Consider the following 13,590-nt stretch of genomic DNA (forward strand, 5'->3'; position numbering starts at 1 on the left):
TAGCTGTGTAAACAGAGCTTTTTTATACAACCAAGAAACCTTTAAATTTCGAACCTTTTGGCTTCAAATGGAGACACTGCCCGTACCATCTGGTGGTCACAAGAGACCATTCCACTCAACTGATTGAAAATAAGATGGTTTTGAATCCCAGTCGAGCGTTTCTACAGCCAGTCCAGTCAGAGACATATACATTTATTTATGTATTTAATTATCTCTGTCTTGGTATGGCATGCATTTTGGACAATTTTATGTAATAATAGGAAGCTACTAATCCCAAATAGCTATGAGAAATTAAAAGTGTACACCATAAACATGTGAAATTACAAGAATTATGTGGTCACTTAATATTTTTAAGTGTTGCTGTGGTTCCTAAATGCTTTGATGTTCTTTTACAATCGATCACCAATATGTGTATTTTTGCCATTGCAGATACCAATACCTACTTAGAATTAAGCAATCCGGAGCATTAGCTAATAGTGTAGTTGTTAGTGTAAAGTAGTGCAATGCAACAGTTCATTTGTTCATTTTGAGTTTTGTTGTTACACCTAATCTCAATATTAAAAATAATTCTTCCACTCTCTCTTCAAGGCAGGGGCACTGGAGGGTCAGCTGTTCCGGAAGACCAGACAACTGGTATCCTTGAGTGAGCAACAGCTGCTTGACTGCTCCTGGTTGAATGGGAACAGTGGCTGTGCATCAGGTGCAATAGAGCATGCCTTTCAGTATGTGGAGTTCGAAGGTCTGCAGTCAGATGCTACGTATCCCTATGAGGGCAAGGTGAGCCTAGTACCTGGTGATGAATCAAGGTGAAATTTTATATAGATGAGATTGTGATTTAAAAATTTTACAACTCAGCAAAAGTTCAAAAAACACAGACAAACAATAAGGTTACTTCCATGATTGGCTAGATCTTGTGCTTACAGGGTTAGAGTTGGCAGCATGTTATAGATCAGGGGTGTCCAAACTACGGCCCGCGGGCCATTTGCGGCCCGTTTCCTTTTTTGGAGCGGCCCGCGAGGTATTTTAGAAATAGAATGAAAGTTGGCCCGCTGTTAAACAGGTTTTTATAATGTGAGATTCAAAGTTTGAACGCTAGGTGTCAGAAACGGGCCAAAGAGTCTAAAAGCGGAGAGGGTGCGCATTTCTAGGGCAGAAAAACGGGCCAAAGAGTCTAAAAGCGGAGAGGGTGCGCATTTTTAGTGCAGAAAAACGGGGTAAAAGAGCCTAAAAGCGGAGAGAGTGCGCATTTCTATCGCAGAAAAACGGGGCAAAAGAGTCTAAAAGCAGAGAGGGTGTGCATTTCTAGCACAGAAAAACGGGCCAAAGAGTCTAAAAGCGGAGAGAGTGCGCATTTCTAGCGCAGAAAAACGGGGCAAAAGAGTCTAAAAGCGAAGAGAGTGAGCATTTCTATCGCAGAAAAACGGGCCAAAGAGTCTAAAAGCGGAGAGGGTGCGCATTTCTAGCGCAGAAAAACGGGCCAAAGAGTCTAAAAGCGGAGAGGGTGTGCATTTCTAGAGCAGAAAAACGGGCCAAAGAGTCTAAAAGTTGCCGTAATTAAGGAGTTTGATATTAAGAGACATCATGAAATTAAACATCAGTTTGAAAAATCTTAGTTTACACAACACTGTCAAAGATAAAGATAGTAAGTCAAGTAAAATGGTGTGTAAATGAAATAATCAGGAAAAAAAGTATTATTTAAAGTGGTATATTTCATTATTTACAGAGTCTGTGGCCCCCAACAAAAAAAGTTTGGACACCCCTGTTATAGATGTTTGTGCTAATCTCTGCTGCAGTCTATCCTGATTCCAATTATGTTTCTGTTTGCTAATTCTTTGTAGGACGGGATGTGCAGGTTTAATCCAAAGAACAGTCAAGCGACCTGCAGTGGTTTTGAAGAGTTGCCCAGTGGAGATGAGACCATTCTTCAGAAAGCCGTGGCTGTAATTGGACCCATTTCTGCAGCGATAGATACCAAACGGAACACCTTCCGTTTCTATTCCTCAGGTAACCTCCCTCAGGTCTTCAGGTAGGGTATCAAGATCATTAGGCTTATCTAGCATGCTGGATCACACATGGTTCTAAAGTATTAAACTTTAGCATGACGTGGCATTCTCAATACCTAACCACTCCTAATGAGTGGGTTAGGTAATTGGGGAAAAAAATTGAAATAAAATATATATACACAGTAGGTAAAGGGAATGTGAAACCCCAATTATTAGGTGTGTTAATGTGCCATATCTCCTGTATAATGCACATGGACAATAGCTGGTCTATTTGCTGGGACAGGTGGACATTGTAATTAAAGTCAAAAAGATGCAGGAGACCATTGGAGTGCATTGGAGACCCATTTCAGTATTAATAGAGTAAAGATTCAGTATAGACTGTAGATCAGGAGTTCATTGATTTTCCAAAGTACAGACTATTATAATTAATGACCAAATATTTCAATTGTATTTCCAAAGGTGTGTATGATGAGCCGTACTGCAGTACCAGTGACCTGGATCATGCTGTCCTGATTGTTGGTTATGGCACTGACAAGCGCGGACAAGACTACTGGATGGTCAAGAACAGGTATAAAAACAGTCTTAACAGCACAAATGAATTGTAAAATGATTGTAATGAGCATGGGAAGAGTGCAAGACTCATTAATTGAGTGGTTTGTTTTGCAGCTGGGGTGTTCAATGGGGGGAAAAGGGCTACATAAGGATGTCCAGGAACAAGAAGAACCAGTGTGGCATTGCTACAAGAGCCAGCTTTCCTGTGGTGTGAAGGTATTCCATCTTTCACTTTGGAGCCCATCCCCAAACACATCTGTTCACTAATTCCAGTCCTCACAAGCACTAACACTGATTTCAAGCTGTCTCTAATTCTAGTCTTAACCAAATACAAGATACAAGAAAATAAAAAAAATATATGTTATTATATTTTATATTACATACAATATAGTATTGCACATTCCTAAGAGAGATATTAAAAAATGATCTAGAATGCCATGATACTAATAATAATACAGGACGTTGTTGTTGACGATATTATCGTGTACGATACGATATAGCACACCCCTAGATTGCAGTCAGTTTTGTGTTCTGTTTAACCCTTGTGTGGTGTTCATATTTTTGTTACTCGTTTACTTTGTTACTTGTATTTACTTCAGCAAAATTAAGCAATTCTACATTAAAATGCTTTACACATGCTCGCTTCACCTAAATTGCAAGCAATATAAACACAAGCTTACACGGTTAATATTTGCCCTTTACCTTTCTTATGTTACATTTCTTTCAAAAAGTGCTACTCTTTTTTTTTTATCAGTTTTTTAATAAAATGTAAAAGAAAATGAATTAAACTCAAGATATGAGTAGAAAATGTGTTTAGTTTCAAATTTACAAATGAAGCAATGTTTATTAGCCCTTGGCCAAACATACTGAATGTAATATAAATGTGTGTATGTGTGTGTGTGGGGGGGGTGTACAGTGTTTGTTTATCGAAAATGTGTTTTGATATATGTTTTTCACAAAAAATGAGCCAATGCCAATGAGTTTGAGTTAGAAAATATATATTTTTTTAGTATCATTTGATGCAAAATGAAAACGGGTCCCACAGACCCGAACACCACACAAGGGTTAACTTGTGATCATTTAACTAAAGCAGTTTCTCTCTGCCCTGGTTATGATGCTTGAAAGATATGTAGTCTAATAGACTGTAAACATAACCTAAAGGAGCAAACTGCAGGCAGCAGATTCTTGGCTGGTCAGTTAAGATCTTGGAAATGAATTTTGCAAATTGTTGTCACGCTGGGATGAGACGGGAGGCGGACGTTTAAGCGGGTAAGACATAACTTTAATAAATAATAAACAAACAAATAAACAAATAGGGGAATGACGAAAATAAGTATGTACATAAACAAACAAACAAGGAGTAACGATAAACAGAATATAACAAAACACGGCTAGGGATATATACAGAGGTAACTACATAAATATATATACAAAATAAACAAAGAAACAAACAGGAACTAAACGTGACTAGAAAATAAACACAACTAACAAGAAATAAACAAGAGCGTATAAATGCAATAACCAAGAAACGAGAGATAACAATAACTAAGCGAGACAGACAACACGGGAAGGTGCAAAGACCGACCGCAAACATTAACAAAGTGAGACTATTTATAGCAACATGAAACACAGAACACCTGGGAAGGGGCGGAGTTACAAATTAGACACACGAAATGGAAAATAACAGTGGAAACACCGGGGAAACAGAGGGAAACCTGGCGAGGGCGTAACAATTGTATATATATATATTTTTTTACAGATTTGAGAGAGACACATCTTTGAAGAACCACAGCAATTCTGAGCGGCAGCTTCACCTCAGGAAATACACTTCTGAATCAGTCTATTTGCGCTCTGCTTTATTGCAAAACATAACTTTCTACAGTAGCTTTTCTTTATGTTTATGTCTCTACTTTACATTGAAGAAAATGATCTGAAGAGACGTATTAATAAATAATGAATACAAATTCTTCTGGAACGTGGTTTGTGACTTATTTTTTTATTCTTTCACATTTACTTTTTGCATTTAAATTTTCTGCATGCTGAATAACAATTGAAAACCTTTAAAGAATAGCTAAGAACGAGATTTAGGCCCAATCCCATTTCACCCCTTGGCCCTACCACTCACCCCTAGTCCCCTACCCCTTCTTTTTGAGTGTAACCTTTCCCCTTGGAACAGAATTACAAGGGGAAGTGGTGAAATCCTCCACCCTTGGGAAACCTTCAAGCACACGATAGATATTGTGTCATCAGGAGCGCTAAAGCTCAGTAATCTAGCTGCTGCTGCTGATTTTATTGTATGTCTTCAAAAAGGGGAGAGATGGTGCAGAAATTATTAGTACTGTCCATTTCCTAATTTCTCTGTTATGAGGAGCTGAAATTAGCTTCAATTAGCTTTTATTTTATTTTATTTTTCCGTTCCGCCTTAAATACTGCAGCCCCTACCATCTGTTGCACCATTTAAGGTGGAATGGGAAAGTGAGCTAGATAGCACCTGAGACAAACTACTAGCGATCTTTTTTTAAAGTTTGTTATGAAGAATTCAGCCATAAAACATTAAAACTACACATTAAACTATGGTGATACAGAGCTAAACATCACTTTTAACAAAAAAAAATACTTACATTTGTGGATTTCTTTACAGTTATTCTCATATCCCTTCATTTGTATGAAGGGCTAATAAGCCCTATCCCTTCCCTAAACTACCCTACAGCCTAACAAGATTTGGGACACCCCTACCCCTCAGCGTGCACACGCAAAACAAGGGGTTAGGGGTAAGAGGTAGGGCCAAGGGTATAAATGGGACTGGGCCTAAGAATATTTTGTTGATAAATGAGAGAAGACAAGGTGAAGAACATTTGAAGCTTAAGCAACATTAAAGCAATATTAAAGAAAAGCTGAGACACAGGTAATAAATAGTTGAGTAATATTTTACGAATAGTTGGAAAAAAAAACTTAAGAATAAAAAAAGAGCAGTTCAAGAATACTTAAGGACCAGATGGAGAACAGTTGAGAGACTTTTGTGATTTTGGTGTATTAGGTACATGTGTTTTGTCTGTTTAACTTTTAACTATTAATTGCTAAAAAGTTTTAAAACGTGTTTTTTTTACTGCCCACTTCTTCTAAAATATGACCACTGACTCAAAAAAACAAAGCTTCCTACACCTGACTGCAGTGCAGCAGGGTGTAGATACTGCAGCTCATCAGCAGCAATAAACACTGTAAGAGTTTTCAGATAAGAAGTTAACGTTAATGCGAGTAGTAATTAATGAGTAGGTACTAAGAAACACATGAGCCATAATTAGTAAGTCTCAATAATTAATTAATTAGTTAATAGTGAACTACTATTCATTCATTAGTTCAGCACTACTTACTAATCTGGGTAATTACTCAGAACTCCCTGGTAGTTATTAATAGGGTTATCCACCTATCCTTACCATACTTTTATTTATTTATGTATTTATTTATTTATTTGCTTACCTACTTTTTATTTGCTTATTTGCTTACCTATTATTTGTCTTTAATATAATGTTACACGGCATAGTACAATAAGGCAATACAATAAGGTTTACACGTGGGTCATAAATAAAAAATGTGTTTATGTGCAAGAATATGTAAAGATGTCACGGATGACCCAGGCAGGGAGACGAGGAGACGGACGCAAGTGCAGGTAGGGCGAAGTAAATAATAATTTAATAAATAAATAACAAGTAAACAAAGAATCAAGGAACAAGTAAACACATAACAAAGATAAACGAATAACCAAAAACCAAAGCAAACCAGTGAAACTAGAGAACATAAACCTAAACGAACAAGAAGTACTAATAGGAAAACAAACTAGGAAAACAACAAGGAACTAAACTGGGGTACGTTTCCCAAAAGCGTAGTTGCTAACTACGTTAGCAACTTACATAGTCTGGACGATGCAGCTGCGACGCAGGTGTTTCCCAAAAGCGTGGTTGGAACTATGGAGGTAACCACGTTAGTAACTTGCATAGTGCGAACCTTAGTTAAGCTACTCAGGTGTTTCCCAGAACCGTAGTTCCAGCGAATGTTCGCAACTACCGTGGTTCAGCTGCGTCGTTCCAACTACAGCTCTAGACCTGTCGTTAGGAGCTTAGTTCCTGGTTATTAGTGCAGACGATGGACGGTAGGACTCAGAAAGCTGATAAATCACATTAATATTGCTGCACGAGGATTTAAGATGTCAAGTGTACCTATTTTTTTAATGTTTGTGTTAATTACATTAATTGAGCCACTTCACTTTTACCCATGTGCGCCCAGGTAAAATAATAAAATTCAGTCCTTTTTTTAATGTATGTCTTTAACATTTAGCTTTATTTGGCAAACATGAATTCAGTGTAGTGAAAAGAGTGCACTGAAGTGCTCTTTAGCTAAAATGTATTTTACAGTCTTGGAAAGATGTATGTCAATTATTCAAGCAGGCATCTCTTGAGTAAAGATAACTTGTGCTGTGCACATTTATGAAATAGTTAATAATTATTTTTTTAAACCCACTGTGCTATATGCACTCTGTGAATAAGGCTATTAAACGGTCACTGGGGTAATACTCTAAAATGGCTTTAACGTAAACACCCTAAGGACCTTTGAGGGTATATTTGCATTGTTTGTACGCAGTGAAACAAATATATCAATACAGTAGGCAAGAAGGTGTCTTTTAATAATATATTCATAACAAGAAAAAACTAAGTAAAAAGTGTCTTAAAATAAATAGAGACATGTAATAAGCAGGTGTTTTGAATTACCTAATTATCCTCTGGAGGTAACAGGACCAGACAGAGTGTGAATAAAGAAAATGTATCATTTAGCCAATACAACGTGTGTTTCTAGGCCTATACAAATGTTATCAATTAGTATTTGTTAAATAATATATTACAGGAAATACGTAGAAATATGTAGGCTACATTAATATATATGTAAAAAACAATAACATTAATTGCCATTATGAAAAAAAACATTAAGAGAATAAAACCACGACTGGGATTCGAACTAGGCTTCCATCCGGTGTCTGTCGAGTTTTGCTACCCTGTCAAACCGTATTATCCTAGTGCATATTTAATTTTTAAATATAAAATTGCTAGAAAAAGCCCCATATTTAAACATGCTTTCGGTAGAATATTTGGAAAGCCTGAATCAAAATATCAGGAGACAGTTTAGGGTTATTAGGGTGATTATAAACCTTATTTTTTTATTATTGCTAACTTATAATTACTTTCATTATCATCAGTTGTCATTTACGCATTTGTAATACTCTGAAATAATGGCAAGGGGTTTCTGGTTGTGTAATGCAACCAAAACGAACAGAATTACCATAAAAAAATAATAAATAAATAAAAAATGTTTCCACGCATGGGCGCTGGTGTTGAGAAGCACATCTCGATGGGTTGCACAATTCGACAGAACACCGCGCGCTGCACGTCGTAGGCGCTCTGCTGAACCACTGAGTAACACACATTTCTCATGTCTCATAATAAGACTTCTTCAGAATGGTGATTATTTTATTTAAAAAAAATATTGCAATAGCAAATATGTGTATGTTTTTTTTTTTAAGTAACACTGTCTGTTACAAATAATAATGAATATATAGCAATTATTGTCTACATTTTACTTGCAGTTCATTGTTATTTTATTAATAGTATTGTTGTCCGTTATGTTCTGGTGATAATTACAATATAAATAGCCTAAATGATACATTAGTAACATATTTTTGGCATAATATTTTAAAGATTGTGAGTTTTGCACGTTTTCTGCTGGGAAAGTCTGGCCGAACACATCTGGAAACACCTTAGTTAAGACCACGGTGGTTCAAACCAACATAGTTCAGACTTCTGTGGTACCAACAAAGTACGATGGTTTCGGGAAACGGTCGTACTTCAGATGTTAGTTAGTTTAACGATGCATCGTACCACGTTAGTTCAATGCTAGGCTCCGTCGTTGTACGGGAAACGCACCCCTGGATAGATAATAACTAACAAACAAACCGGGAGTGAATAAACAAAGAAACAAACGAGGGACTGAATAAATACAAAACTAAAATGGGCAGGGATAAATATATACAAGGAAATAAACAATAAGCTAAACAAGACAAGGAAAACTAAACTAAGCAGGGCAAGGGAGAAAACAAAGGAAATAAACAGGGAACTAGAAATAAACAAGAAGATAAACAAAGGACAAGGGCTAAGGCTATGAAAACGAGGGCTAGGCTAGAGAACACGAGAACGACAAAACAACACCTGGGAAAGGGGCGGAGCTACAAATGAGACATGAGGTGGAAAATTACTGAGACAGGGGACACAGAGGAGCACGGGTCACGTGGGAACAACACAACAGGCACGAGAACAGACAAAACAGGGCGAGGACGTGACAAAAGAATACATTTGTCTCTTCATATTGTTACTATATTCTTACATTCTTGTTGTAAATGTACACATTTTATATTTGTTGGCTTGTGCAGTTACATCACTTCTGTTTTAGATTAATCATGATGAAGCAGAGGTTCTCGTCCTCCTACTTCCCTGCACGTTTTGGGTGTTTCCTTGCTCTAAAACACCTGATTATCAACAAAAATGATCTGCTTGTTTGCAAAAGTCAAATTTAAATAAAGTTTACTGCATTAACATGGACTGAAAATCTTCCAAAAAGCATTTTTTTCCTTCTGAAAAATACCAATCATGCCACATAGGCTTAAAAGTCCTGAATTCTCTTGGATCAGTCAATGTATCAATCTATTTATCTGGTTGTCTCTCTGTCCAGTGAGATTTAATCATACATTTACTGTATGATAATTATTATCGCAGTGTGATTAATGCCGCCCTGCACACACTTCTGACGTATGCGTCTCTATAGGACAAATATAGAAGTGCTGCTGTGTTCTGATCAGTTTCCTCCTTCTATGGTTGTAGACTAAATCATCCCGCCACCCAAAAAAGGCCTTTATAGCGATTAAGAAATAAACAGGGTGGAGCTTTATTCTATATAAAGCTGCACACTTTATGATAGACACAGAGGCATCTCCAGGATCAAAACAGGATCAAAAATGTATGTACTGAAACATACACACACACACACACACCGTCTGCCTTAAACTCAGTTAGCAATTCTAAACCGCACTTTTAGACAAAACTCTAAAATCAGTTTTCTATATATTACATACAGCAATAAAGAGAAAGAATAAAAATAGATGAGGATGAGAAAGGGAATAAAAAAAGTATGAGAGAATACCACAAAAAAAATTATAAGTTTGCATGGTTTTATTGATAACATTCACAGTGAGGGAGGGAAAAGTATGTGAACCTCTAAGCTAATGACTTTTCTAAGAGATAACTGGATCAATCTCTCTGAAGACATACGTTCAAGAATTGTTAACTTGCATGAAGCTGGAAAGGGTTACAAAAGTATCTCTAAAAGCTTTGATGTTCACGTGGTCCACACAGTAAGACAAACAAAGGAGGTTCAGCCCTGTTGCTACTCTCACTAGGCGTGGTAAAAAAAGTCCTGTAAAGGTGACTGCAAGAGCACAGCGCAGAATGAACTAAGGCTAAGGCTATGAAAACGAGGGCTAGGCTAGAGAACACGAGAACGACAAAACAACAGAGGTTAGTGCAAAGACCGACGAGGGACAAGTGGCACAGGGGAGCTATTTAAACAAACAGGAAACACACTAGAATTGGAAACACCTGGGAAAGGGGCGGAGCTACAAATGAGACATGAGGTGGAAAATTACTGAGACAGGGGACACAGAGGAGCAGGGGTCACGTGGGAACAACACACAAGCAGGAGAACAGACAAAACAGGGCGAGGACGTGACAAAAGAATACATTTGTCTCTTCATATTGTTACTATATTCTTACATTCTTGTTGTAAATGTACACATTTTATATTTGTTGGCTTGTGCAGTTACATCACTTCTGTTTTAGATGAATCATGATGAAGCAGAGGTTCTCGTCCTCCTACTTCCCTGCACGTTTTGGGTGTTTCCTTGCTCTAAAACACCTGATTATCAACAAAAATGATCTGCTTGTTTGCAAAAGTCAAATTTAAATAAAGTTTACTGCATTAACATGGACTGAAAATCTTCCAAAAAGCATTTTTTTTCTTCTGAAAAATACCAATCATGCCACATAGGCTTAAAAGTCCTGAATTCTTTTGGATCAGTCAATCTATCAATCTATTTATCTGGTTGTCTCTCTGTCCAGTGAGATTTAATCATACATTTACTGTATGATAATTATTATCGCAGTGTGATTAATGCCGCCCTGCACACACTTCTGACGTATGCGTCTCTATAGGACAAATATAGAAGTGCTGCTGTGTTCTGATCAGTTTCCTCCTTCTATGGTTGTAGACTAAATCATCCCGCCACCCAAAAAAGGCGTTTATAGCGATTAAGAAATAAACAGGGTGGAGCTTTATTCTATATAAAGCTGCACACTTTATGATAGACACAGAGGCATCTCCAGGACTAAAACAGGATCAAAAAGGTATGTACTGAAACATACACACACACACACCGTCTGCCTTAAACTCAGTTAGCAATTCTAAACCGCACTTTTAGACAAAACTCTAAAATCAGTTTTCTATATATTACATACAGCAATAAAGAGAAAGAATAAAAATAGATGAGGATGAGAAAGGGAATAAAAAAATGTTTCTATTGCCCCTGTAATGTCAGTTTTACTGAAGTTGTCTTAATAAAGTCAAACAATGTCATTATTAATCAGTATGATCAACTTTATTCAATACTTTGGTCACACAGCTCATCCCTCACATACTTAAAACTGGTGCCTGGTGGAGCCTCCACTTCTCCAGAGTGATATCCAACATGAATTCTGATGGATGTGAAAATTAAGTTTTCCGATACAGATAATTAAGTTGCCAGAAAATGACTTTTGTATTTTAGTGATTTTAGTGTTTTATGAAAAATATTTAGTCTGGATTTGTCAGGAAAATGTGTTGAAACAACACTTCATTTTTTATGTCACTACAACTCAATAAAACAAAATGAAAAAAATGAAAATAAAAATCCTGCCAAATTCATATAACTTATTTTTTTATGTAACAACAGGGTATTTATTTAAGTATTGGCTAAAAGCCAATAAAATTACTTTTTAGAGCTTACTTTATGGTACTACATTCTACTTTGTATTCTGTAATGTTAGGTTTTTAGGGAGCTAGAGATGTAGCAGTAGTAGAACATGCGTTTCTAGAGCTTGGTTATAATAAAACTGGCGAATATTAGATCTTTTGGGGTCAGTTACATTAAGTGTAATTAAATAACATTTTATATTGTCTGATTTTGTGCAATTAATATTCTGTCCCCCTCCTAAAACCTCCACACACTCTTTTACTCTGTACAGAATGAGGGTGTTACTCGCTGTCGCCGCTTTTGTGGTCGTGGCCGGTGCTGCCAGTGTCTCAGTGGAGGACCTGGAGTTCAACAGCTGGAAACTGCAGCATGGTGAGAAGTCCTCATCACATCTGTATTTACTCTGTATACCAGGGGTGTCCAAACTACTGCCCGCAGGCCATTTGCAGGCTCATTTCTAGCACAGAAAAACAGGCCAAAGAGTCTAAAAGCGGAGAGGGTGCGCATTTCTAGCGCAGAAAAACGGGCCAAAGAGTCTAAAAGCAGAGAGGGTACGCATTTCTAGCTTAGAAAAACGGGCCAAAGAGTCTAAAAGCAGAGAGGGTACGCATTTCTAGCTTAGAAAAACGGGCCAAAGAGTCTAAAAGGAAAGAGGGTGCGCATTTCTAGTGCAGAAAAACAGGGCAAAGAGTCTAAAAGCAGAGAGGGTGCGCATTTCTAGCACAGAAAAACAGGGCAAAGAGTCTAAAAGCAGAGAGGGTGCGCATTTCTAGCGCAGAAAAACGGGCCAAAGAGTCTAAAAGCAGAGAGGGTGCGCATTTCTAGCGCAGAAAAACGGGCCAAAGAGTCTAAAAGGAAAGAGGGTGCGCATTTCTAGCGCAGAAAAACAGGGCAAAGAGTCTAAAAGCAGAGAGGGTGCACATTTCTAGCACAGAAAAACAGGGCAAAGAGTCTAAAAGCGGAGAGAGTGCAGAAAAACAGAGTCTAAAAGTTGCCGTAATTAAGGAGTTTAATATTAAAAGACATCATGAAATTAAACACCAATTTGAAAAATCTTAGTTTTCACAACACTGTCAAATAAAGATAAAGATAGTAAGTCAAGTAAAATTGTGTATTAATTAAATAATCAGGAAAAAAGTATTATTTAAAGTGGTATATTTCATTATTTGTTTTATTACAGAGTGTGGCCCGTGACTTCAAATATATTTCTCCTTCTGGCCCCCAACAAAAAAAAGTTTGGACACCCCTGCTGTATACAATATATGCACAAATATATTGGGACACAGCTTTTATAAAGTGTTATTCTAAAACCATAACCCATAACATGGAGCTGTAATATTACTACTGCTGCTCTCCGTATCCTGATTACAAAACAGTGTTACATGTATTGTATTACTCTTCAACCCTGCCTGTGGCAAAAGGACTGAATTAAACAAGTGAATTTATGTTTTAAGAGGTGTGTCCCAATACTTTTGTGTTTTATAATATTTCTCCATCCCACACATCTGCATCTTTATATACATGGAAATAATTAAACGTGTGGTGAGAAATGAGTAAAACCACCATTAAATCCATTACTCAGATTTTGTGCCCACATGCCTCAGTTTACTGCTGGTTTGTGTTCAGATTTGGACAGATAAAGATTAAAATGTCAATGTATTCCCAGGTGAAAATAAAGGTTCATTGATTGATTAGCTTTTTCATAAACAATAAACAGAAGAAAGAATAAAATAACATTACTTTTCCCTTAAATGAGCTGCTGGTGTATTTTCACAGCTTGACAGCGCTTTGTGTCCTGTATCTTTGCTCCACCACGATACCAAAGACACAGGACACGCCCCTAAATCCAGCGGCATAAAGCAATTAACAATTAACTAGTGCACTATAGATCGCTAAAATATTGGCTTCATATTTTAAGTGGCTTTGTGAAAT

General features: G+C 37.1%; 2 protein-coding genes across 6 annotated transcripts in view; both read left to right on the forward strand.

Annotated features, from left to right (window-relative positions):
- LOC103022163 (procathepsin L) overlaps positions 1-13,590 on the forward strand; it is a 168,291-nt gene that overhangs the window by 151,046 nt on the left and 3,655 nt on the right. The window lies entirely within an intron of this gene.
- LOC103022985 (procathepsin L) overlaps positions 1-13,590 on the forward strand; it is a 153,991-nt gene that overhangs the window by 49,387 nt on the left and 91,014 nt on the right. Inside the window, exons 5-9 of one of the 5 annotated variants that reach the window (XM_007230047.4) lie at positions 589-777; positions 1,839-2,004; positions 2,463-2,571; positions 2,670-2,771; positions 4,315-4,517. The exons of 2 other annotated variants lie outside the window; for them this stretch is intronic. In XM_007230047.4, the coding sequence (XP_007230109.3) occupies positions 589-777; positions 1,839-2,004; positions 2,463-2,571; positions 2,670-2,769 (564 nt within the window). In that variant the 3' untranslated portion in view covers positions 2,770-2,771; positions 4,315-4,517. Of the gene's footprint in view, positions 1-588; positions 778-1,838; positions 2,005-2,462; positions 2,572-2,669; positions 2,772-4,314; positions 4,518-10,821; positions 11,054-11,895; positions 12,031-13,590 lie in introns of those variants that run through there. 2 more of the 5 variants (XM_049464257.1, XM_049464258.1) reach the window with 2 other exon arrangements.

The sequence above is a fragment of the Astyanax mexicanus genome, chromosome 14, assembly GCF_023375975.1.
Source record: "Astyanax mexicanus isolate ESR-SI-001 chromosome 14, AstMex3_surface, whole genome shotgun sequence".
NCBI classification, from domain to species: Eukaryota; Metazoa; Chordata; class Actinopteri; order Characiformes; family Acestrorhamphidae; genus Astyanax; species Astyanax mexicanus.